The sequence below is a fragment of the Perognathus longimembris genome, chromosome 6, assembly GCF_023159225.1.
Source record: "Perognathus longimembris pacificus isolate PPM17 chromosome 6, ASM2315922v1, whole genome shotgun sequence".
NCBI lineage: Eukaryota > Metazoa > Chordata > Mammalia > Rodentia > Heteromyidae > Perognathus > Perognathus longimembris.
Window position 1 is genome coordinate 43,313,163 of NC_063166.1, and position 25,206 is coordinate 43,338,368.

The window sequence follows — 25,206 nt, forward strand, 5'->3', positions numbered from 1 at the left end:
GCTAGGATTTGTTTTGTTGGGCAAGGAGGTCAGACAAGGGAAGGGTGGGGGAGTCCAGTTGTAATACTCAGCATCTGGATGTGAAAAAAGGAACCAGGTAACTTGAGATTGGTGGCCTTTGGGCAGAGGGAGAAGAAGGATGAAAGGGACGACACTGATGGAGTGCATGGTACTCCATCTGACTGACAAGCTGAGTTGAAACTCCTTCCTACAACTTAAAGCTAAGAGAAAAAGATACATGGTAATTATAAACTGCTGTTACATTGAAACCTCTTTGTACACTAAAGATAATTTTTGAAAATTAAATAATGAAAGGCCATTTCAGTGTCTGTCTTCCCCATACGAGTAGGAGCTGCCTGACCAGGAGTGGTGGCCCAGCTGATGCAGGCCCTGGGATGCGTAGTACAGGCTGGGCAGAGGGGGCTGCATCAGAGCCATCCTCTCCTGGCCTGTGCTGCTTCCTCCACCAGGCTGGCCTGCTGAGACAGAAAGCTGCCCTGCTCCTAAACCTGATCTGAACCAGGCTGGTGGATTGGACTTTACTAGTGGCAAGGCAAGGCATCCTTTAAAATACAAACAAAGCCAAAAAATCTGCCTCCACCATCCCCCAGCTCCACAGCTGGAGCTGATGAGGGTCAGTCACCCTCTCCGGTACAGACTTCCTGCCCACTCTGCACACCACCTACCTTGATGAGGGTGATGCCCAGGGCCTTCTTGGGCACCCTGCCTGTGATCTCGTCGCAGATCCTGTGGATGAACTGGTGAGGGATGACGAACACCAGCAGATCAGCATCCTGCACGGCCTCACTGAGGTTTGGGATGGCAACCTGCAGTCAGACAACATCCATAAATGTGGAATAGCTCCTGTCCCTTACCCTTTAGTGGGGGAGACCAGCCATAATGTGCTGCCTGCACCACTCCCTGATCTGCACGAGGAGTCCTGATTTGCTGGGCTTGTTGTTGGTTCTTGTTTTGTTTTGTTTTTTGAGACGGGTTTTGCTATGTAGCCTGGCTGGCCTCCAACTCAAGAGCGGCTTCAGCCTCCTAAGTGCTGAGGCTGCAGAGATGCACCGCACCCATCCCCCCTCCCCCCAGCTCCTAGGCTTCTTTTAAAAACTACAGTTTGGGGCTGGGGATATGGCCTAGTGGCAAGAGTGCCTGCCTCATATACATGAGGCCCTGGGTTCGATTCCCCAGCACCACATATACAGAAAATGGCCAGAAGTGGCGCTGTGGCTCAAGTGGCAGAGTGCTAGCCTTGAGCAAAAACAAGCCAGGGACAGTGCTCAGGCGCTGAGTCCACAGGACTGGCCAAAAACAAAAACTACAGTTTGCAGGTAATTTATGAAATTGGAGTACAAATAGTCTTTCCCTTACAGCAGGCATAATCCTTGATTTATTCAACAGGCATATCAAACTCTCAGAGCCAAGCAGAAGCCAGGAGGTATCTCCAAGGGCATGTGGGAAACAGATGCTTCTTTACTCTTCAGTAGTGACTATGGGTCTTGAACAGTGTGGGATGGTGGCATGAAACCTGGAGCTACTGCAGCCATTTTAGACATGTGTGGGGTGGCTCCCATGTGGATAAAGCCAAGTATAAAAAGCAACAGAAACAAAACAAAACAAAACAGTTTCATGGTCATAACTTAGGCTAATGCACCTGAAGCCAACCTCACATGGACTTCTTTTCTTGACAGCACTCGGGTTTGAACTCAGGGTCATACACTTGCTAGTCAGGCTCAATATTGCTAAGCCAGATCTAGCCTGTTTTTCATCGGTTATTTTTATGGTAAGCTCTCACTTCCTGTCCTAGTGCACTGTGAGCCACAAGCCAACCACAGGCTCCCCATCATCATGGGGAACACTGTTGTGCACCACTGTGCCCAGCTTCCCTTCCAAGGAGCCAGTCTCCTGGATTTTTCTTCCCTGGCTAACCTAGAACCATGAATCTCCCAGTCCTAGACGCCCATGTGGTTTGGGGTGACACTGCTCCACTGCACCAGCAATGTGGGAGTTGAGAGGGGCTGTTACATATATGCTCGCCAAGAACCATACAACTTGTAGGGGAGGAGGGTCAGGAAGGAAAAGCGGGGAGAAAATGAAGGAAGAGGTGACACTATTCAAAAAGAAATGAACGCATTACCTGACTTACGTAACTGTAGTCCCTCGGTACATCGCCTGTACAATAACCATAAAGCTTTAAAAAGCTAGTGCTCTTTGTCCCACCTTCCTTTGTAGGAATTGGTCATAAGGAAATTCTCTTACCTACCTTGTCTGACAATAAAGCATGAAATCCTCATTCTGGAAGGGTACCTGCCCTTTTTCAGACAAAAGGAGAGCTGCAAAGAGGGTAGAGGACACCAAACAGGTCTTGCTACTTACACCCTAACTCTTATACTCATCAGGTCACTCTGCACAATCTCTCTTCTCTCTTCCTTGTTTTTTTTTAGCTCTTGCTTGGCTTTTTTGCTAAAGACCGGAACTAACTACACCACTTAAGCCATAGCTCCACTTCCAGCTTTTTGGTGACTATTGGTATGGCACACAATGTGTTCACAGAATATAATTCCTTCTATACGCTATCAAAACCAGGCCTCACCAGCTAACAAAACAAGCTATTTGAATCTCTCAGAACAAGATCTGCTGAAGCTCGGCACACTGGTGGCTCACACCTCTCATCCTAGCTAGAAGAGGCTGAGATCTGAGGATCTCGGTTTGAAGTCAGCCCAACAGGAAAGTCTGAGACTCCTATTTCCAATTACCAACCAAAAAGCCAGAATATAGCTCAAGTGACAGAGTAGTAGCCTTGAACTAAAAATCTCAGAACAACTCCCTGACCCTGAGTTCAAGCCCAACACCATCATACACACACACACACACACACACACACACACACACACACACACACACACACACATACACACACACACACTTCTAGCTCAGGTCTGCATGTGCAGATGTCATTTTGCTGGCTGCCAAATGGCAATGTATAAAAATGAGCCTTTGCAAGGCAGATGTATTTTTTACATGTCTGGAGCATACATATTCAGATCAACACAATATTGTGAAGAAAGCACATGGCAAAGCAGTCCCTGGGACAAAGCAAAGGCTCAAAAACAGTGTAATCCAGTCCGTTTCCCTATCCTCACTTTCTAGCAGGATGGTAGATAAAACTCACATCCCTGCCTCCCCACACAGAAAACTGAAGCTCAACATCTTATGTGATGATTCTCAGGAAACCCACCACGGTGGGGGGTTACTTCTGCAAAACTGCCCAGATCTTCTGGGCTCCCCACGAGCATAGTCATGTCCACTGCAAGAACACCAGCGCTGTTCCAATGCAGCCCTAGACCAATAGCATGCCATCGCCTGAGAGCCTGGGAGAAACACAAATCTATGGGCCGGACACAGGAAACCCTGTTTAGTTAGCCAAGTAATCCTCTGAGGTTTGAACTCTGAAAAATACTAGTGAGGATAATTCCTCTTGTGAAAATTACCAAAGGAAAGAATTAATCCGAGGCTTCCCTCTTAACTGACATTCTAGTTCTCACAAGTCTTTCTGCCAAAATTAAAAGACAAACTCAGGCTGGGAATGTGGTTTAGTGGTAGAGTGCTTGCCTAGCTTGCATGAAGCCCTGGGTTGGATTTCTCAGTACCACATAAACAGAAAATGATGGAATTGGCACTATGGCTCAAGTGGTAGAGTGCTAGCCTTGGCACAGAGAGGCTCAGGGACAGAGCCCAGAGCCTGAGTTCAAGCCCTAGGACCAGCAAAAAAAAACAAAAAAAAGCCTGGCCTCCAGTATTGGATGATGAAAATATAAAATGGGCTAAGAGATACATAACAGGACAGTGTTGAGTGATGAAAACTAATAAGGCATTAATTGACATACCAACACATACACGAACCTGGAAAAAGCCAGTTGTAGACAACTACATATTATATGATGTCATGCATAAGGAATGTCAAGAATAAGCAAATTATGCTGGGGTATAACTCACTGGTACAGCACTTGCTTAGCTTGTGTGAGGCCCAAGGTTTTAACACACACACACACACACACGCATATAAATCTCCAGAGAGATAGAAAGTAGATTAGTGATTACACAGGGAAAATTCAGGGGTAAGTACTTAAGGGTCTCAAGTTTCTTTTGGGGGGTGATGAAAGTGTTTAAAGGGGTTGGAATGTGGCTTAGTGGTAGAGTGCTTGCCTAGCATGCATGAAGCCCTGGGTTTGATTCCTCAGTACCACATAAAAATAAAAAGCTGGAAGTGGCACTGTGGCTCAAGTGGTAGAGTGCTAGCCTTGAGGGACAGTACTCCGGCCCTGAGTTCAAGCCCCAGCACTGGCAGAAAAAAAAAAAATCACCTGGCCTCCAGTATTGGGTGATGAAAATATAAAATGGGCTAAGAGATGCATAACAGGACAGTGTTGATCCATAAAAACTACTAAGGCATTAATTGACATACCACCACATACATGAATCTGGAGTACCAGTCTGGGCACTGCCCTGAAGCTTAGCCCCGAAGGCTAGCATTCTACCACTTGAGCCACAGCACTACTTCCAGCTCTTTTTGTTTATGTTCCTATTTATATGGTACTAAAGGATCAAACCCAGGGTTTCATGCATGCTAGGCAAGCACTCTACCACTAAGCCACATTCCTAGTCACCACTAAGCCACATTCCTAGTCCCTGTAACTATATTTCTATGTCCATCTTCATGCACTTCCAAGGCTTTGGGCATCTATAGGGCTCTGGGATGCCCATGACTCTCCAGTGTTGATTCCTCCCTCTACTCTCCTTGCTCACCACTCAGGCTCTAGCTTCTTAGAACCACTTGGCAGAGTTATGTTCCCCAACATTCAATGAGTACTAAGGGTAGGAACTGTGGTTAGTTACTGAGGACACCTGAAAGTTGGAGCAGAGGGTCTGGGACAGGTGGAGGTAGGCAAGCAGTTTGCTCATCAGGAATCAGCACAACGAAGAGGAGGAGGGAGGGGGAACAAGGCAAGGAGGCATGTGGCTTACAAAAGAACAAGAGCAAGCTGAGTGTCAGTGGCTCTTGCCTGCAATCCTAGCTACTCAGGAGGCTGAGATCTACACATCATGGATCAGAGACAGCCTGGGGAAGCAAAGTCCGTGAGACCTTTATCTCCAGATAACCACCAAAAAAAAAAAAAGCAAAAAAAAAAAAACAAACGCAGTAGAACTGTGGCTCAAGTAGTATAGTACCAGCCTTGAGCAAAAGAGCTAAGGGTCGGGGAGGAAGATGGCACCGCCACAATAGAGAGGTACCCCGACTCACTCCAAATGAATAGCGAGCTGGGAACTCCAGCACCCAACACCCCATCAAGAATCCAGCAAAACCAGCAGCCAGAAGCAGTGGAGAAACGCAGGAAAACAAAAAGGAATAAAAAAGAAGAGCCGAAAACCTACACGGAGCCGGAGAATCTACGGGGCACCCTCCCCCCATCAGCCGACCCTGGCCCGAATAGGGCCAGGCTGGGAAAGGGGACCCGGTGATCGGCAGAACAACTGCCGGGGGTGCAGAGTCCAGACAGTGGGACTCCACGGACACTAGGGAGAATGCGGACCAAGACAGGCAGCCACAGCGGCGACGGGAAGTTCAGGACCACACCGGGAACGAACGTACAAAAGTGGCTGGGGAACCCAGCGGTGCAGGAGAGAGCCAGGGAGGCCACCACGACCTTTCGCCACACAGAAAGGAGCAACGGCAGTGCGGGACACACACACAATCCAGGACCAGTGAGTCCCCCATGACCCCCTCCCCCAACGGGAGATCAGCTATCAGAGTTCCAAACCCTACAAAGAAGCTAGATCTCCCTCCCTCCCCCTCCCCACCCCGAGGGAACAAAGAACCCCCAAATCACGCGGGAAGCTCCCATCAGGTGCTGGGAAGTCACAGGAGTTTAGCAGGGGAAGGGCGGAGCAGCCCCAAAGCCGCCCAAGATCCTGAACTGGCGGAACCGGCCCTGCCCCCTTCCCATCAGGGGTCGGGGGACAGCCGGCAGTGCAAGCCCCACCCGAGGCGCCTGGACCTCGCGGACTTTGACAACTAAAATCACAGGCGCTGGGGGGCAATATCAGCACAGCAGGGAGACCTGGACCTGATCACGCACCCCCCTCGCAGCAGAGGCGCAGTCTGAGAGCGCTAACCCGCGCAAGTACAGTCGATCCCACTGGGCCCCACACATACCGCCCCCCACAGTGGACTCGCGGGAGGGCACAAACACAACCCAACAACCCGGGGCTCGCTCAGGTAGGCGTACCCCGCTCAGGTGGACAGGGCCACAGCAGCAGCGCCCGCTCTGGTAGGCGCACCTACACAGGAGGGCAGAGCTGTCCATCGGCCCGTGCCCACTCAGTTTGGCGCAATCTGCACAAGTGGGTAGGCCGCCCCTCAACAACACCGGCCACAGAGCAGTCTACACAGGAAGGCCAACTGCCTGAGAGGTGAACTCCTCTGACCAAGATACAGAGTGGAAAAAAGAACCAAAGAAGAGATAAGCCTCCATACCATGCTGAATCAGCGACCAGCAAACCCCCAACAGGGGCACGCTAGCGTCAGCACACCACAGCGCCAGGACACTGTCCCGCAGAGAAAGACACAGAAACTACCGGCCCAAGAGCAGGAAGAGTGACCACCTCAGCAACAACCGAGAAGGACACGCTCACCCATTGGGAAGCAAGGTTCAAACCCAAACCCAAACCCAGAGCCAGGACACCAGGACACAAGGCTCCCACCGGCGGACCAGCGGGAAACAACACAAAACCAAACCAGAGAAGCCACCCACAGATCCCCAGATGCGCAAATCACAAAGAAATATAACACAGTTCAAAGAGCAAGCCAACTCGCCAGCTCCAAAAAGCAGCACGACTGAAGAGGAGATGGAGAATAAAAAAGAAAATGAGGCCATATTAACAGAAATAAGGGAAATCGTCAGAATCGAAATAAAAAAACAATTCCAGGAGTTTAGAGGGGAAGTCTTGAAGGACATCCAGGAAGCCAAGAAAGAAATGGAAGCAAAAATGGATACAACGCAAGCCTCCTTTAAAGAAGACCGTAACATCCTGAGACGTGAAATGCATGAAAAAATAGATTTAAAATACAACTATTTAAAGGAAGAAATTTCCACGATCAGAGCTGATCTGACAACCATAAATAGCTCTCTGACATCCATAAACTCAGCAATTGAATCCACAACACAAAGAATCGACCATATGGAATCCAGAATCTCCCGCTTGGACGATGAAGCAGCTGACAACAACCAGAAAATTACCACACTCCAAGAAACGGTGAAGCTTCAGGGCAGACTAATCCAGGAACTAATGGACAAAGACAAGAGATATAATCTGCGCATAATTGGAATAGAAGAAGGAGCTGAATACCAGAGCAGAGGGCTTCATCATATTTTCAATAAAGTTATTGCAGAAAACTTCCCCAATCTCACAGGGGACCCCATCCAGGTAACCGAAGCCTATAGGACACCTGGCAGGCCATACCCCAGAAAAGCCACCCCAAGGCACATAATATTCAAGACATCAGATCTCAAGAATATAGAGCAAATTCTGAATTCAGCCAAAGTGAAGAAAGAAATTTTCTACAATGGGAAGAGGATTCGAATAACAGCAGACCTCTCCACGCAAACCTACCAAGAGCAAAGTGAGTGGAAGAACACCATCCAAGTACTACAGAGGCTAACAATATGCAACCTCGGATCAAATATCCAGCGAAATTGGAGTTCACATTCGAAGGGAAAACCAGATCTTTCCATACCAAAGAGAATCTAAAGGAGTATTTGAATAAAAAACCAGCCCGACAGCGAATTCTAAGAGGGGAAACCCACCTAACAGAGATCGTACAAGAGACACAGACAGAAACAGAAAGAAACTACAATAGCCAAAGCCCAATAGAAAGAACAGCTCACTAAAGAAAAGGAAAAAAAAAAAAGAGGAAAAACAGCCCAACAAGAAAATGGAAGAAAAAAAAAACTCTTATCCTTGATCTCTTTGAATATAAATGGTTTAAACTCTCCAATAAACAAGAGCAGACTGGCAGAATGGATCCGCAAACAAAACGTTGACATCTGTTGGCTACAAGAGACACACCTCACAGCAAGGGACAAAAACAGGCTCCGAATGAAAGGATGGAGCAAGATCTTCCAAGAAAACGCACCTACCCAAATGGCAGGTGTAGCCATCCTGTTCTCAGACAAGCTGGACTTTTCATTAAAATCAACTCAAAAAAACAAAGAAGGACACTACATATAAATACAAGGAAAAATCCAGATTCAAGACATCACGGTGATAAAAGTATACTCACCAAACAAAAGAGGCCCTACATATGTCAAACAAATTCTCACAGAATTACAGAACAACATAGACGCAAACACAATTATAGTGCGTGACTTTAATACTCCACTCTCTCCAAGAGACAGATCCAACACCCAGAGGATCAGCAAGGGAGCTGAGGACCTAAGTAACACCATATCCCAAATGGATCTGACAGGTCTATACAGAATCTTCCACCCTACAGAGACCCAATACACCTTCTTCTCAGCAGCCCATGGATCATACTCCAAAATAGACCATGTCATAGCCTAAACAAAGAACCTCAGCAAATACGAAAGTATTGACATCATCCCATGTATTATATCTGATCACAGTGGAATAAAGGTAACCCTCAATAACAACGGTTACCACAGAGGCTATACACATTCTTGGAGGCTAAACCCCATACTGTCATCCAACATTTGGGCCACAGACCAAATTAAAGATGAAATCAACGAATTCATAAGCCACAATGACAACGAAAATACATCACAAAGAAACCTATGGGACACAGCTAAGGCAGTACTGAGGGGCAAGATCATTGCCCTCAGCACTCATATTAAAAGAATGGAAGCAGAGCAGGTGAATAACCTCACGATGAAACTAAAACAACTGGAGAAACAAGAAACAACCGAATCTAAATCGACTAGGAGGAGAGAGATCACAAAGATTAAAGAAGAGATAAATCTGATTGAAAATAGAAAGACCATTCAACAAATAAGACTAAAAGCTGGTTCTTTTTTTTTTTTTTTTTGCCAGTCCTGGGCCTTGGACTCAGGGCCTGAGCACTGTCCCTGGCTTCTTTTTACTCAAGGCTAGCACTCTGCCACTTGAGTCACAGCGCCACTTCTGGCCATTTTCTGTATATGTGGTGCTGGGGAATCAAACCCAGGGCTTCATGTATACGAGGCAAGCACTCTTGCCACTAGGCTATATCCCCAGCCCCTAAAAGCTGGTTCTTTGAGAAAATAAATAAAATTGACAGACCCCTCGCAAGACTTACAAAAAAAGAAGAGAAGAGACTCATATACGTAAAATCAGGGACTCCACCGGAAAAATTACAAGTACACACGATATTCAAACAATCATAAGGAGCTATTTCCAGAACCTCTACTCACTAAAAAACAATAATTTTACAGAAATGGATCAATTCTTAGAGAAGTACAAACTACCCAAACTGAACCAAGAAGAAATAAATCAACTAAATAAACCAATAACTTACAGTGAGATACAGGAGGTAATCAAGAACCTCCCAACAAAGAAAAGCCCAGGCCCAGATGGATTCACCAACGAATTCTACAAAACCTTTAGTGAGGAGCTAATACCAATACTCCTCAAACTCTTCCGCGAAATAGAAACAGAGGGAGAAATCCCAAACTCTTTCTGTGAAGCTAATATCATACTCATTCCCAAACCAGGCAAAGACCCAACAAAAAAAGAGAACTACAGACCAATATCACTAATGAACACAGACGCAAAGCTCCTCAATAAAATAGTAGCTAACAGGATCCAGAAACTGATCAAGAAAATCATACATCATGACCAAGTAGGCTTCATCTCAGTCACAAGGATGGTTCAACATCCGTAAATCAATCAACGTAATTCAACACATAAACAGAACTAAAATCAAGAATCACATTGTTATCTCAGTCGATGCCCAAAAAGCCTTTCACAAAATACAACATCCATACTTATTAAAAGTTTTGGAGAGAACAGGAATAGATGGAACATTCCTTAAAACAATAAAAGCCATATACAACAGACCAACTGCTAATATCATATTAAATGGAAAGAAACTTAAATCATTCCCCCTAAATTCAGGAACAAGACAAGGATGCCCACTCTTCCCACTTCTTTTCAACATAGTGCTGGAATCCCTAGCCATAGCAATAAGGCAAGAGGAGGACATCAAAGGGATCCACATAGGCAAGGAAGAAATCAAATTATCCCTATTCGCAGATGACATGATCTTATATCTGAAGAACCCAAAAAACTCAGTACCCAAACTCCTACACCTAATAAACCATTTTGGCAAAGTAGCAGGATACAAAATCAATCCACAAAAGTCAGCAGCTTTTCTGTACACCAACAATGTTCAAACAGAAAAGGAAATTATGGAAACAATTCCATTTACAGTAGCCAAAAAAAGAATAAAGTACCTAGGGATCAACTTAACCAAGGACGTGACGGACCTATTTAATGAAAACTATAAAAATCTAATAAGGGAAATCAAAGAAGACACAAGGAGATGGAAAGACCTCCCATGCTCATGGGTAGGCAGAAGAATCAATATAGTGAAAATGGCCATATTGCCCAAATTGTTATACAAATTCAATGCAATACCTATCAAAATCCCAGCCACATTCTTCACTGAAATAGAGAAACCAATCCATAAATTCATATGGAACAGCAAAAGACCTAGAATAGCCAAAGCAATTCTAGGCAAAAAAAGCAGTGCAGGAGGTATCACAATACCAGACTTCAAGCTCTACTACAGGGCCATCATAACAAAAACAGCCTGGTATTGGTATAAAAACAGATCGCAAGACCAATGGATTAGAATTGGAGATACAGAAATAAAACCGCCCTCTTACAGTCAGCTGATATTCGACAAAGGAGCTAAAGACATACAATGGAATAAACATAGCCTCTTTAACTACTGGTGCTGGGAGAACTGGGCAGCCATATGCAGACAACTCAAAGTAGACCCTAGCCTATCACCATGCATCAAGATCAACTCAAAATGGATCAAGGACCTCAACATCAGATCTGAATCCTTGAAACTACTGAAGGACAGAGTAGGAAAGACGCTAGAACTTATAGGCACAGGAAGGAACTTCCTGAATATAGGAGGGACTCGACAAATGGGATTACTACAAATTAAAAAGTTTCTATACAGCTAAGGACATAGCCACCAAAACAGAAAGACAGCCAACCATATGGGAAAGGATCTTTACCAGCACAGCAACAGACAAAGGCCTAATATCTGTCATCTACAGAGAACTCAACAAACTAAGCCTCTCCAAGCCCATTAAACCAATTAGGAAATGGGCAAAAGAGCTAAAGAGAGACTTCACCAGAGAAGAAATAAAAATGGCAAAGAAACATATGAGGAAATATTCAACATCCTGGTAGTAAAGGAAATGCAAATAAAAACAACCCTGAGATGCCACCTCACTCCAGTTAGAATGGCCTATATTCTGAACTCAGGCAACAACAAATGCTGGAGGGGGTGCGGGGAAAGAGGAACCCTTCTCCATTGTTGGTGGGAGTGCAAATTATTACAACCACTTTGGAGAACAGTATGGAGGTTTCTCAAAAAGCTCAATATAGACCTACCCTATGACCCAGCCATACCACTCCTAGGCATCTATCCTGAACAGCAGGTCCCAAGTTATCAAAAAGACATTTGTAGTTCCATGTTTATCGCGGCACAATTCACAATAGCCAAAATATGGAAACAACCCAGATGCCCCTCCACAGATGAATGGATCCAAAAAATATGGTACCTATTCACAATGGAATACTACATTGCGGTTAGGAATGGCGAAATATTGGTATTCGCAGGGAAATGGTCAGAACTCGAACAAATAATGTTGAGCGAGACAAGCCTAGAACACAGAAAACAAAGGGGCATGATCTCCCTGATATATGACTGTTAACAAAGGGAGACGGAGAGACAGTAAGAGACCAAGTCTGTGAAACCAAAAACTGCTTGTCAAATAGTATTTCCCACAGGATTGGGGCAGCGACCCAACAGTATGTAACTAAAAACCAAACAATTACTCAACACATAAAGGTCAAAAATTGACCTCTCAGTGGAATACAATAGCTCAAAATCTATGTATGTACGTTCATATAAGACTACTGTCGACATATTGTCTAATATCGACATTGCATTTAAAGCCCTAGGCGAATTTTCTTGGGCGCTGCCACGTGGCTACTGTATATGTTCTTGATACATTGTATATTGTATTTATGTCTACCTGACCTAGAGAAGGGAAAGAAAAACAGGGCGTAAGATATCCCAAGAAATATACACACTGCCCTACTATGTAACTGTACCCTTTTTGCACAACACCTTGTCAAAAAAATTTGTGTTCAATTAATAAATTAAAATTTAAAAGAAGATATCACAAGAAATGTACTTACTGCCCTATTATGTAACTGTACCCCTTTTGCACAACACCTTTTCAACAAAATTTAATTAATAAATTTTTTTAAATTCTGCTAAAAAAAAAAAAAGAGCTAAGGGTCAGCCCCTGGGCCTTAAATTCAAGCCTTAGTATTGGCACTAAATAAACAAGGACAGGAGCAAACCAAGCATGGTGGTACTTACACACCTGTAATAACAGCACTCAGAAGACAGAGGAAGATTCCAAGACTAGACTGTATAATAAGACCCTATATCAAAAAACTAACAAAAAAGGAACAGTTCTGAAGCTAGAAAGAACTTTTTATTCTAAGCACAATGTCAAGGATTAGAGGTGCTTCTAGAAGCCCTGTGTCTGCCTCTCAATTTTCCCTTTCAGTATCTGAGCATCCTTTCACCTTCACCATCATCACCATCTCCTTCCCCACTAAATAACCTTGGGGAAGGAAACGTTGGCTCATCATCCCTGGAAGACATAGAGAAGAGAATCACCACCTATGAAGCAACAGGTTCTGCAGGCTCAGCAATGAACCCAGCAGGGTCCAATCCCAAGGTCAGCTCTGAGCATGTGACCTTGAGCCAGTCCATTCCCCTCACTGCTCTTGGTTTTCCTTCCCTTCTACAAACAAAACCATCAGCACAGTAGGAAAACTACTACTAGTTTTCACCTACAAGGATTGTTGAAATTAAGTGAGACAATACTACTTAGCTGGACTTGGTGCTGATGAACACTGTATAATTAAAAACTAAATTCAAAAGGCTGAGACAGAGCTGGGAATATGGCCTAGTGGTAGAGTGCTTGCCTCGCATACATTAAGCCCTGGGTTCGATTCCTCAGTACCACATGTATAGAAAAAAAAAAAAAAAGCCAGAAATGGCACTGTGGCTCAAGAGGTAGAGTGCTAGCCTTGAGCAAAAAAAAAAAAAAAAAAAAAAGATGCCAGGGACAGTGCTTAGGCCCCGAGTCCAAGCCCCAGGCCTGGCAAAAAAAAAAAAAGGCTGAGACAGTGGGTCAACCTCTGCCTAGAATGCACAAAATCCTCAATCTCCAGCATGGGGTTGCAGAGTGAGGGCAGGGAACCCAAAACAAATCTTCCATAAGCTACATGCTAATAACTCATGCTTGCCATCCTAGCTACTCAAAGAAGCCAACAACTGAGGATCAAGATTCAAGAAGAGCCTGGGCCAAAAAATGCTGTGAGACTCTTATTTCTAATTAACCACCAAAAAGCTGGACATGGAGGTGTGGCTCAAATGGTAGAGCACTGGCTTTAAGCAAAAAAGCTCAGGGACAGTGCACAGGCCCTGACTTCAAGCTCCAGCACGTGCAAGAGTGAGCATGCATACACACACATACATACACACACACATGCACCTACAGAACCACTTTAATAAGCTAGGCCTTGGCATCTGCAAAGGTACCCGCATTTATTTCTTTCCATACATACAGGCCTACAGGAAGGCAGCCCTCATCTTATTCTTCTTTCTATCCACAGCCACAGCATTATGCTCTGCCCTCACAGGCAGTGCTCATGAGGCAGGGTAACTGTGAACACACAGCAAAGGTAAACCAGAGGAAGCGGGAAGCCACAGATAGAGGTGGCTTCCAAACAGACAATTACAGAAACCTGTCCTAGGTGACTCTGGCAGCAGTCTAGTGTATAGACTCCGCCCACACCAGCATCAGGATGGCCCGCCCACTTCCTTCTTTCCCTCCAAATCAATGGAACCAGGCCAGGCAACAAACATTTTTCTCTCCTCCACCTAGCAAGCTTGCATTTTCAACTGTCAGTCCTACAGTTCTCCTGTGTTTTTCTATTTCCCTCTGTAATTTAGGCCTTGACCTTGACTTTAATGACAAACAGGACAAGAGCTGGCCTGAACAGCTGATCAGATACAGGCACACTGAGCCGGACCTCAGGGAACACAGCAGGGATGGCATCACTAGCTCCAGCTCAATGCCCTCTAAATGCCAAAGAAGAACCTTCTTTTTTTTCTTTTTAATGTAATTTTATTGTCAAGGCAATGTACAGAAAAACCTTCTTGGTGGGTGGGTGCTAGTGGTTCACACCTGTAATCCTAGCTACTCAGGAAGCTTAGGGCTAAGGACTGAAGTTTGAAGCCAGCCTGGGCAGAAAAGTCTGAGAGGCTCTTATCTCCAGTTTAGTGAAAATCTGAAACTAGGTTATAGCTCCAGTGGCAGAGCATCAGCCTTGAGCAACAAAGCTAAGGGGAGGGCACAAGGCCCTGAGTTTCAGCCCTAGTACTGGCAACAAAACAAACCAACACCACCAACAACAAAGGAGTCCTGCTGTGATTTGTTGGAAATATCTTGGGATGCAGAAGTGACACATAGGAATAGGACAGCATCTCAAAAGAAACTTAGCAAAAATTACTTCTACAAAAGCAAAAAGGCATGCTACTGACAAAAAGCCAAGTACACAAGAGCTGCCCAGGTTTTACCCCTAATGCGTCACTGAACTTTGTTCTGGCTGATTACAACTTAGGTCCACAATCTTGTGTGATTGTCTAGTTTTAAAGGAGTTGTAAGTTTATCCAGGCAATCAACCCAAACCATAACCCCTGGCTCAACTGTCAGAAAAACAATTGTTACTCTGCTGAGGCTGGACCACTCTACCACTTGAGCCACACCTTCAGCTTCTAGAGATGTATGTATGTGTGCGTGCATGCGTGCGTGCATGTGTGTGTGTGTGTGTGTGTAGCTCTACCACTCTATCACTTGAGTCATACCTCCAGCCTCTAGATATCGTGTGTGTGTGTGTGTGTGTGTGTGTGTGTGTGTGTGTGTGTGTGTGTGGCTCAGTCCTGAGACTTGAACTGAGAGCCTGGAAGTACAAGTCTAACAGACTTTTCTGCTCCAACTGGCTTTTGACCCATGATCCTTAAGATCTCAGCCTATATGAGTAGCTAGAATTACAGGTGGGAGTCATGGGTGCCTGCCCAGAAAATAATTCTTCAAACAGGATGTGGCTTAAGTAAAATACCTCTTGTAGGATGGAGGCTACCCTTTAAATGGTGGTGCAACCACTTTGACAGAAAAGATTCTTACTTCTACAGACGACATGTTGTGTCCCCCAAAGCTCATTTGCTGACATCCATGCCCCAGCCCGAGACTGTGGCTACATTTGTTAACAGGTAGTGAACTAAAAATGATAACAGTGAGGGAATATGACCACTGTACGACACATGTGATCCACTATGACTCTGTCCCCACAGCGAGGGTTATGACGCAGGCTCCAAGGAGGATGTAAGAGGACACAGCCATGAGGAAGCCTCACCGATGTCACCTGTTCAGAAGTGTCACAGAAATAAATTTCTGTTAACTCATCCCACCCAAGGCACTCTGTTTACAGCAGCCCTAAGAGTAACACAAAGCCCACTGTCACAGTCAGGAAAATCAGAGCCAATGGGGAACAGGGAAGTCGGTTGCCCAGCTTCATCAGCCAAGCAAGACCTGTGAACCAAATGCACTTTCTCCCTAGAGTCTCACCACATTTTCTGGCAGCTTGTGTCCAGGGAGATATTTAACATTTTCATGGTCATTATTTATGATGTCAGTCAGTTTTCTCCCATTGACTGTTTCTTCGAAGACCCACATCTTCACCGTGGAAGCAAACTTCTGCAGCTTCTGAACATTATTACCAATTATCTTTGCAACAGCTGAACCCCTACAAAAGAAGCAAGGGGAAAAAATAACTCACTTGGGCAGAGGAATTTTATTTAAATTAAGTTAAATGCATTCAATTTAAATTCAAGACATGTGCTTTCATTCTGATTCAAGGACTGAGCTTGCTCAAAATAAGACATGAATTCATCTTAAGCCACACAAAACTTCCTTGCTCTCACTGGAAAGCCCAGGAACTTTGCACAAATATGAAAACCTATGCTTCTTGAAACAAATAAAGGTCAAAGTTAACTTGGGACAGGAAAAAAAGAAATCCACCTAATTCAAAAGCCTGACCTAGAGGGCTTCTGAAGTTTCCCAAGGACACCACGCTACAGTTCAAATCTACCAAGAAGATGAACATGTACCCACTGGAAAACAAACTGTGTTCAGATCAACTGGCCCAAGGTGGAATCCCAACTGGAAAGAGAAGAACTACAGGGATGCTGGACATTTATCCAAAAGACTAAAAATACAATACACACAATACAGACAATACATACAATAAAGACTGCACTTGCACACCCATGTTCATTGTTCATTACTCACCATTTTGGAAACAGCCCAGATCCCGGATAGTAGATGAGTGGATCAAGAAACAAACACACACACGCACACACGCATGCACTTGAATTATACTCATGCATCAAAAAGTACATTATGTCAGCTGCCGGTGGCTCACGCCTATAATCCTAGCTACTGCTACTCAGTAGGCTGAGATCTGAGGAACGTGGTTCAAAGCCAGCCCAGGCAGGAAAGTCTATGAGACTCCTATCTCCAATTAGCCACAGAAAACTGGAAGTGGCGATGTGGCTCAAGTGGTAGAGTGCTAACCTTGAGGTGAAGAGCTCAGTGATAGGGCTCAGCCCAAGTTCAAGCCCCACTATAAAAAAAGAAAAAAAGAAAGTACATAATGTCACTTACAGAGAAATAGATAGACCTAAAAAAAAATATGTTAAGTAAATCAGGCTCAGAGAAACACACAGTGCATATTTTTTTTTATCATATGTGGAAGTTAGATCTAAACTGTAAATATAGGAAAACATACACCTGGTCAAATGCATGAACAAACTGACCAAAGTATGGGATACTCAGAGAAAGATCCAACGGTATAACTCTATTGAACAACTAATGTACAGGTCAACAAAATAAATAAAAGGTAGCTGAAAAATGTTTTTGTCCTAGATGGGGAGATAAGGAGAAGGGAAGAAAGAGGGAAGAGACAAATGGAGTGAGGAAGAGTGGGCAAATACAGTCATTATATTCAGTGTGCATATGTGATAATTGAATCAGGTAACTTGTGGGGGGTAGGGTTAGGAGAAACAGAATGACATTGATCAAGATGCATTGTACTTATAAACTGACACACTGAAATGAAACTCCCTTATACAGCTACTTAAAGATAACAACAACAACAAAAAAGAACCCCAGTAGATTCTGTAGGTATTAGAAGCTATTCTGTCACACTGGTTGCTTGACAAAAGCACTGTCATTTTAAGGGTAGTTACCAACCTATAAGAAGCTATTTTAGCTAAGCCACATTCTGTTAAAAGAATTGTTTTTCTTGAGGCTAGAGGCATGGCTTAAGAGGTAAAGGACCAGCTAAGAACTGTTTTTCTGACCAGTTCCTGCTTTGGCCAGCTAGGTAGGTCCCAGTTGATTGTATTTTAATTAAGACATCATGTTACCAGTTGTGTCCTGTTCCTGATAAATTTTATTAAGCAATATTCTCTCAAACTAGCCAACTATACAGCCTAAGTTTTGACCAATCCAAACAGGAGGCAGTACTGTGTTGGGATAGAACCCAAGCAGATAGCCAGCGCAACACACTTGCTCACTCAACTTCTTCACACTCACAGGCCTTTCTGCCACAGCAAACTTTGCCTTGCCCAGTTCCTTTCAAGTTGGTGTCTTTAGTCCTATGACACCCCAATATCCCAAGATGTTTCTAACAATTCCTAAAAAGAGCAAAGGGAACAAACAGGACCCAGCTCCTGAGCACCAAATCCAGGCGGCCTAGAGCCATGAAGCCCTCATCTTCTTTATTCCATTAACAAATTCTGGCCCTCATCTCTCTAGCTCTACTCAAATACCAAATTCAGTCTCTAAGGCCTTGTGGAAATCACTGAACCCTAAGCACTCAATATGAGTCCCAACAGTTCCTACCTACAGCACAGGAGACCCTGCCATCTCCTAGAATCCCTGCGGACCAGAGGTGGGCACCTAATCCCAGCTAAGCCAATCAGCCCCGTAAGTGCTCTAAAGAACTAATTTCTTTTTTTCTTTTTGCCAGTCCTGGGGCTTGAACTCAGGATCTGGGCACTGTCCCTGAGCTTCTTTTGCTCAAGGCTAGCACTCTACCACTTGAGCCACAGCACCACTTCCACCTTTATCTGTTTATGTGGTACTGAGGCACCAAACCCAGGGCTTCATGCATGCTAAGCAAGGACTCTACCACTAGCCACATTCCCAGCCCAAGAACCTTTTTCTTAGGTAACTTTCTAATGAAAGTATGTGGTAAAATACATCTTGCAAATTCAAATTTTAGGACATCTGTAGTTTTCTAACTATTCTGAACAGAGTAGGTGGTGGGAAAGGGAGAGGAAAGCATAGCTGATAATGCAGAATATGTTAGCGATGGTCATCCTTTCTCTCTTCCCTTAGAGCTGGTGTGAGTGTGCGTGTGTGTGTGCATGTGTGCGCATGAGATTAATTGGAAATGAGTCTCTCAGACTTTCCTGCCTAGCCTGATTTCACAATCCTAAGATTACAGGCATGAGCCACCAGCACATGGCCACTATCTCTCATTCTAGCCAGCTCTAATCTGTCCCAGCATTTATTTCAATCTGTATGCTTTGACAACTACAAAAGCTGACTTAAATCTACAATAGATTATTCTATGTCAGGAAAGGAAAAAGAATGATAAATTACACCAATAAGTCTCAACTTTGACTACACATTAGAATTACCTGTGAGGGTCAAGAAGTCCTGAATTCCAATCCATATCCAAACCACAAAACAATAAAACTGGCACCTCCAGGGTGGCATTTTTCAGGTTCACAGTGACTCATTGGGGAGCTCAGGCAGAGAACTGCTGCTCCATGCAATCTTAAACTCTCATGCCCTCCTCCTGCCATGAAATGTTGTGCCTACCTATGTCAGCAAGACAGCTCATTATCATTTCTCCTGACATGTGTACATGGGAGGCTGAGTCTCTCCATCACTATACCTTTCTTCTCAGATTCTATGGCTGTTCCCATACTCCTACAGGGCTCCCTGGCATCGAGTTAAATTGAAAGAAGATTAGAAAGGTCACTCAGTGGTAGAGTATTTGCTAGCAACATGAGGCCTTGGATTCAATCTCCAGCAGAGGGGAGGAAGGCTATTTCAAACACAAATCAGGCCAGGTGCCAGTGGCTCATGCCTGTAATCCTAGCTACTCAGGGAGACTGACAACTAAGATCAAGGTTCAAGGCCAGCCCAGGCAGAAAAGTTTCCATGAGACTCTCCAATTAACCACTCAAAAACTGGAAATAACACTGTGGCTCAAAGTGGTAGAACACTAGCCTTGAGCAAAAGAGGCCAGGGATAGTGCAGAGGCATCGAATTCAAGTGCCACCACTAACAAAAAAAAGTGGGGGGGGGGAGGGAAACCCCACACAAATCAGAACCTGCCTCCTGATCTTTTTTCTGTGGCCTCTAGAGGAAGCCAAGTATTTACAGGCAGAGGTAAATTAGAAACATCTGCTGAAACGAGCTGGTGGAATCTAAATAGCATGGGTAGTTAAAAATAAAGCCCAGGGGCTGGGGATACAGCCTAGTTGCAAGAGTGCTTGCCTCGTATACATGAGGCCCTGGGTTCAATTCCCCAGCACCACATATACAGAAAACAGCCAGAAGTGGAGCTGTGGCTCAAGTGGCAGAGTGCTAGCCCAGCAAAAAAGAAGCCAGGGACAGTGCTCAGGCCCTGAGTCCAAGCCCCAGGATTGGCAAAATAAATAAATAAATAAATAAAGCCCAGGGCTGGGAATGTGGCTTAGTGGTAGAGTGCCTGCCTAGCATGCACGAAGCCCAGGGTTTGATTCCTCAGTACCATACACGAAAAAAGCCAGAAGTGGAGCTGTAGCTCAAGTGGTAGAGTGCTAGCCTTGGGCAAAAGATGCTCAAAAACAGTGCCCAGGCCCTGAGTTCAAGCCCCAGGGCTGGGCAAAAAAGGGGGAGGGGAATGAAGCCCATCAGGCCACATCTGCACATTTTTTGTAGTTCACTGGACAAAAATTAAAGTGACTAGGCTGGGAACATGGCTTAGTGGAAGAATGCTTGTCTCCCATGCATGAGCCCTGCGTTCAATTCCTCAGTACCAGAGAAACAGAAAAAGCCAGAAGTGGCATGTGGCTCAGTTCAAACCCAGGAAAAAAAAACGAAGGGAAACTCCAATGTATGACATGATTTAATCCTGTATAGGTGCCAAGACCTCATTATGCTTCCTTCCTAGTTCCATCTATAATGTCATTCAATCATTCAGCCAGCAATCTCAGTCACTGAACACTTACTGGGCAACCACATATAATGCATTGGGCTACAGGTAGGGGGGGTCAACAGAGAAAAGATCATGTGTTGTGCACTGCTCTTAGAAGCTTAGGAGCCCAAAGATACTCAAGGTGAAGGGCCTTCACAATTGAGTGTGCTAAGAGCTGAAGGGAAATGGAAGGACATGCTTCTTTTTTTTTTTTTTCAGCTTGCTTCATTTTTAATACCTGTATGTTTTACAGTTTCTTAATCATGAGATCAGGGCTGGGAATATGGCCTAGTGGTAAAAGTGCTCGCCTCTTAATCATGAGATCATCTGAAAACTTTCCACCTAATATGGTTATTGTTACATAAAGTGGAGATCTTCAAACTTTCAAATATGTAATGATATATACATAGATATAGATAGATGGTTACTTGATTATATATATGCATTTATATATAAATATTTATATAGGGAAGGACATATTTCTACAGGGTCAAATGTCCTGGACTTTAACACAAAGGGCCCTAATGCAATCCACATGAGTCCTTAACAATTCTCCAGAGCCTTCAGTAGAGGAAACCATGATGGTCAGAGCCTAAGCATCAGTAAAGGAAGAGGACTATATCCCTACTGAGAAGCAAAAACAACTTCCTGATCAGGGCAACACCCAATACTCAGCTAAGCTCAGAAATGTGAGTGAGAAGGGGAGCTGGCAGCTGGCCAGAGCTCACGTGCACTGGTTATCCTAGCTGAGCCCAAGATGAGGTGGGCAATCTTGCAGCTACAACTGATGGGATGGAATCACCAAATATGATGACTTGGAGGCGGTTACCAGGAAATCCTGGACCAGGCTGTTGCATCTGCCACTTGGGGATTTACGATGGGGTAGGAGTTGAGGGGTTAGGTTACAGCTGAGGGAAAGACCTCAATTCAATTCAATGAACTTTCAAGCAGACAGATCTTGGTGCCTAAGGCCTAGTCTTGTTAAGGGTAATTCATAAATCTTTTGGGGGGCAGCAGAAATTATTCACATTTTGCTTTTTATACTCTATGGGAACAAAGTTGGACTGAACATTTTGTTGTTCTGTTAATTATATATAATATCAATATTATCTAATATGTAATTATACATAATATATAATGTAACTTACACCTCAAACTCCTTTGTGGTCTTGTAGTGACTCGCCTGTGTGTTGCACATTTCTCACTCATGTGAATGTAGAGGCATTAGAATATTCTCTGTAAAAGTAGTTGTTTGACATAGCAACACCATGTTAAAGGCAAGCGCCATCTGACAAGAAGCTCCTTTTTTTTTTTTCCCCCAGTCCTGAGGCTTGAACTTCAGGCCTACGCAGTCTCTGAGCCTCTTTGTGCTCAAGGCTAGTGCTCTACCACCTGAGCCACAGCACCACTTCTGGCTTTTTTTCTGAGTAGTTTACTGTGTTGGAGATAAGAGCCTCAAGGAATTTCCTGCCTGGGCTGGCTTTGAATGAGTCCTAACATCTCAGTTTCCTGAGTAGCTAGGATTATAGGCATGAGCCACCAGCATCTGGCTGCTACTTTACTTTTAAGCAAAACTTCTTGTAAGAATTGTTGTTCATGGGCTGGGAATATGGCCTAGTGGCAAGAGTGCTCGCCTCTATATGTGAAGCCCTGGGTTTGATTCCTCAGCACCACATATATGGAAAAGGCCAGAAGTGGCGCTGTGGCTCAAGTGGCAGAGTGCTAGCCTTCAGCAAAAAGAAGCCCGGGACAGTGTTCAGGCCCTGAGTGCAAGCCCCAGGACTGGCAAAAAAAAAAAAAGAATTGTTCTAGGAGCTGGAGGTGTGTCTCAACTGGTGGAGTATCACGTAAGAATTCTTTACCTGACTAGAGCCTGCTTTGGCCAGTTGCCATTGTGTGGGCTAACTGCCGAGGTAAACTGTTAACAAGTTTTAAACTAGCCACTGGCAGCAAGAATGGCCAGGTTTTAGATTCACAATCAGAATAAAGGATCATAATGAAGGGACAGAACCTGAGTATACTACCCACTCAGCAAGACTCCTTAACAGGCTTCCTGTCAGTAGCATACTTTGCACAGGAGTAAACTTTGCCTTGTTGAGTTCCTTTCAAGGTGGTGTGGTCACATCCTGAAACATTGCCAACATGAAAGACCAACTGAAAGTGAGCAGATGGCCAAAGTGGTAGAGAACCAGCTTTGAGGGGAGAAAAAAACTAAGAGAAAATGCCCAGGACCTGAGTTTAAGCCCTAGTAACCATATCTCCCCTCCCACCCCCGAAAAAGAGGACCAATTTAAGTTTCCACCTGGAACAGAGCTGTGGTGAGTTCTGGAGATGTCTTGAAGGTCTTGATACAAGCAGAATCTATAACTGAATCTAAATGTGTGACAGGACTGAAGGTACAGCTGGGAATACAAAGCACTTGCCTACCATGTGTGAGGACCTTCACACTTAGTACATACATGGAGACTACATATATGTATTTAGATACCCACACACAGTTCTTTTTCAAAGTAAGCCCAGCACCAATGGCACATGCCTGTAATTCTAAATACTGAGAAGGCTAAGGATACTAAAACTCTTATCTCCAATTAACTAGCAAAAAGCCAGAAGATATGGCTCCACTAGTAGAGTGCCAGCCTTGAGAGAAAAAGCTAAGGGAAAGACCTAAGTTCAAGCCCAGTATCAATCAGCGGCAAAAAAACACACACAAAAAACAAAATAGAAGTCAAAGAGGGGTTGAGGGTTTAGCTTGGTGGAGTACAAGGCCCTGAATTTGGTACTTGGCTCTGCAAGAAAAAAAAAAAACCTAAGTCCTGGCTACAGTCCCCAAAGATGGCTTGCATGTGACTGACAGTGCTGGGTCCCATGTTTGGGGTTAGGATAATACTGTACAACTACAGTGGGCTGCATGTCTGTATGTAGGTCTTTCCTCCTGGCCAAAGGTCCCCAGTTCTTCCATCTATAGGATGAGGGATGAGGCAGATGGTTTCTGGAAGGTTCCTTCCATTGCTTTCCAAAGTGACCAATAGGAAGCAGGAATACCCTCCAAAGGCTTGGTTACTGCCCCTCACAACAGCAAATGACACAACTGTGCCTTTGTGAGCTGTCACATCTCTAAGAGACTTAGCATGAGCTGCCATCTCTCAGTGCCAGTGGTCCCTCTCTCCCCTGGAAGGCCTGGGTCATCTCTTGCTGGGAGTGGTTACCTAGCAAGAACTGTTCTACCTAGCAAGAACTGTTGTTTGGGGGCTGTGGTTTTGTTACTGTTACCTCCAGTGAGTGGTGTTTACAAAGTACTTAAAGGAAAGTAATGAAAAAAACTGCACAAGTGTGAAGTAGACAAGGTGAGGCCCAGTGAGGTGAGGTTCATCCTGTCTGGCCTCTGGTACTCTGATCTCCCCTAGAAGTGGACATGACCTGGGGAGGGGCTGAGGAGCCCCACTCAGTAAAAAGCACAAGCAGACATGGTAGACTCAACCAACCAGTGCTGGGTGACTCATATCACCCATGTAAATGTGAATTCTCTTCCTCTTGGGCCGTCTCACATCTACAATGCTATGAAAATACAACTTAAGGGAACTTAGGTAGGTATTTGATTTAAGAGCTCAATTATTCTTGGCAGCAGATCACAAAGGCTAGAGATTATTACCCCCACTTTACAGAAGAAATAGAGGCTTGGGCAATGTGAATGCCATCCAAAGTCACATGGTGTATCACCTAGAGCCAGGACTTCAAACCCAGATCTGTCTGCTTCCCAAACTCACACCTCTGGGCTGGGAATATATGGCCTAGTGGTAAAGTGCTTGCCTCACATACATGAAGCCCTGGGTTCCATTCCTCAGCACCATATATATAGAAAAAGCTGGAAGTGGCACTGTGGCTCAAGTGGCAGAGTGCTAGCCTTGAGCAAAAAGAAGCCAGGGACAGTGCTCAGGCCCTGAATTCAGGCCCCAGGACTGGAAAAAAAAAAAAAAACAACCCACACCACCCACCAATTTCATTTGTCCTGATGTAAATTGGAATTACCACACAGAACAGATCGATCCCCTGCTGGGGGCTGGAATCCAGAGAATAAAAGCAGACCAGCCTGAGCCCTCATGGAGTTAGTGTTGCTGCCTGAAGACAAGGTGGTCAAGGGGAGAAGGGCCTGGGACCCAGTGCCAATGATACTTATCAGGTCATTCAGAGAAACGTGGCTTCTCAGGGCTGGGTGGGTCTTGAGGTGAGGAGGAAGAAGAGGGAGAGGAGGAGGCAAGGGAAGCATGGGCAAGCAGGGAGGGGGGGCAGAGATGGTGGACAAGGCAGTGAGGGGCCAGGAGTGAGAAAGGGGCACACTGATCTGTTTGTTTCAAGGTTGGTGCTATTACTACTCCATTACATGAAGAAACAGACCAGGAAATGGTACAGTGGTTAAAAACAGCAACAACAAAAACTCAAGGGCTTCTATGGCCAATCAGGGCAAGAAGGGATGAGCAGAACCCAGCTCACAGCTTG

The 25,206-nt window shown here is 44.7% G+C and overlaps 1 protein-coding gene across 1 annotated transcript in view; it reads right to left on the reverse strand.

Annotated features, from left to right (window-relative positions):
- The window catches only part of Gpd1l (glycerol-3-phosphate dehydrogenase 1 like), a 58,889-nt gene that overhangs the window by 23,202 nt on the left and 10,481 nt on the right, over window positions 1–25,206 (reverse strand). Inside the window, exons 2-3 of the mRNA XM_048348613.1 lie at window positions 16,020–16,197; window positions 687–827 (exon numbers count right to left, since the gene is read on the reverse strand). Coding sequence (XP_048204570.1) covers window positions 687–827; window positions 16,020–16,197 — 319 coding nt within the window. The remainder of the gene's footprint in view (window positions 1–686; window positions 828–16,019; window positions 16,198–25,206) is intronic.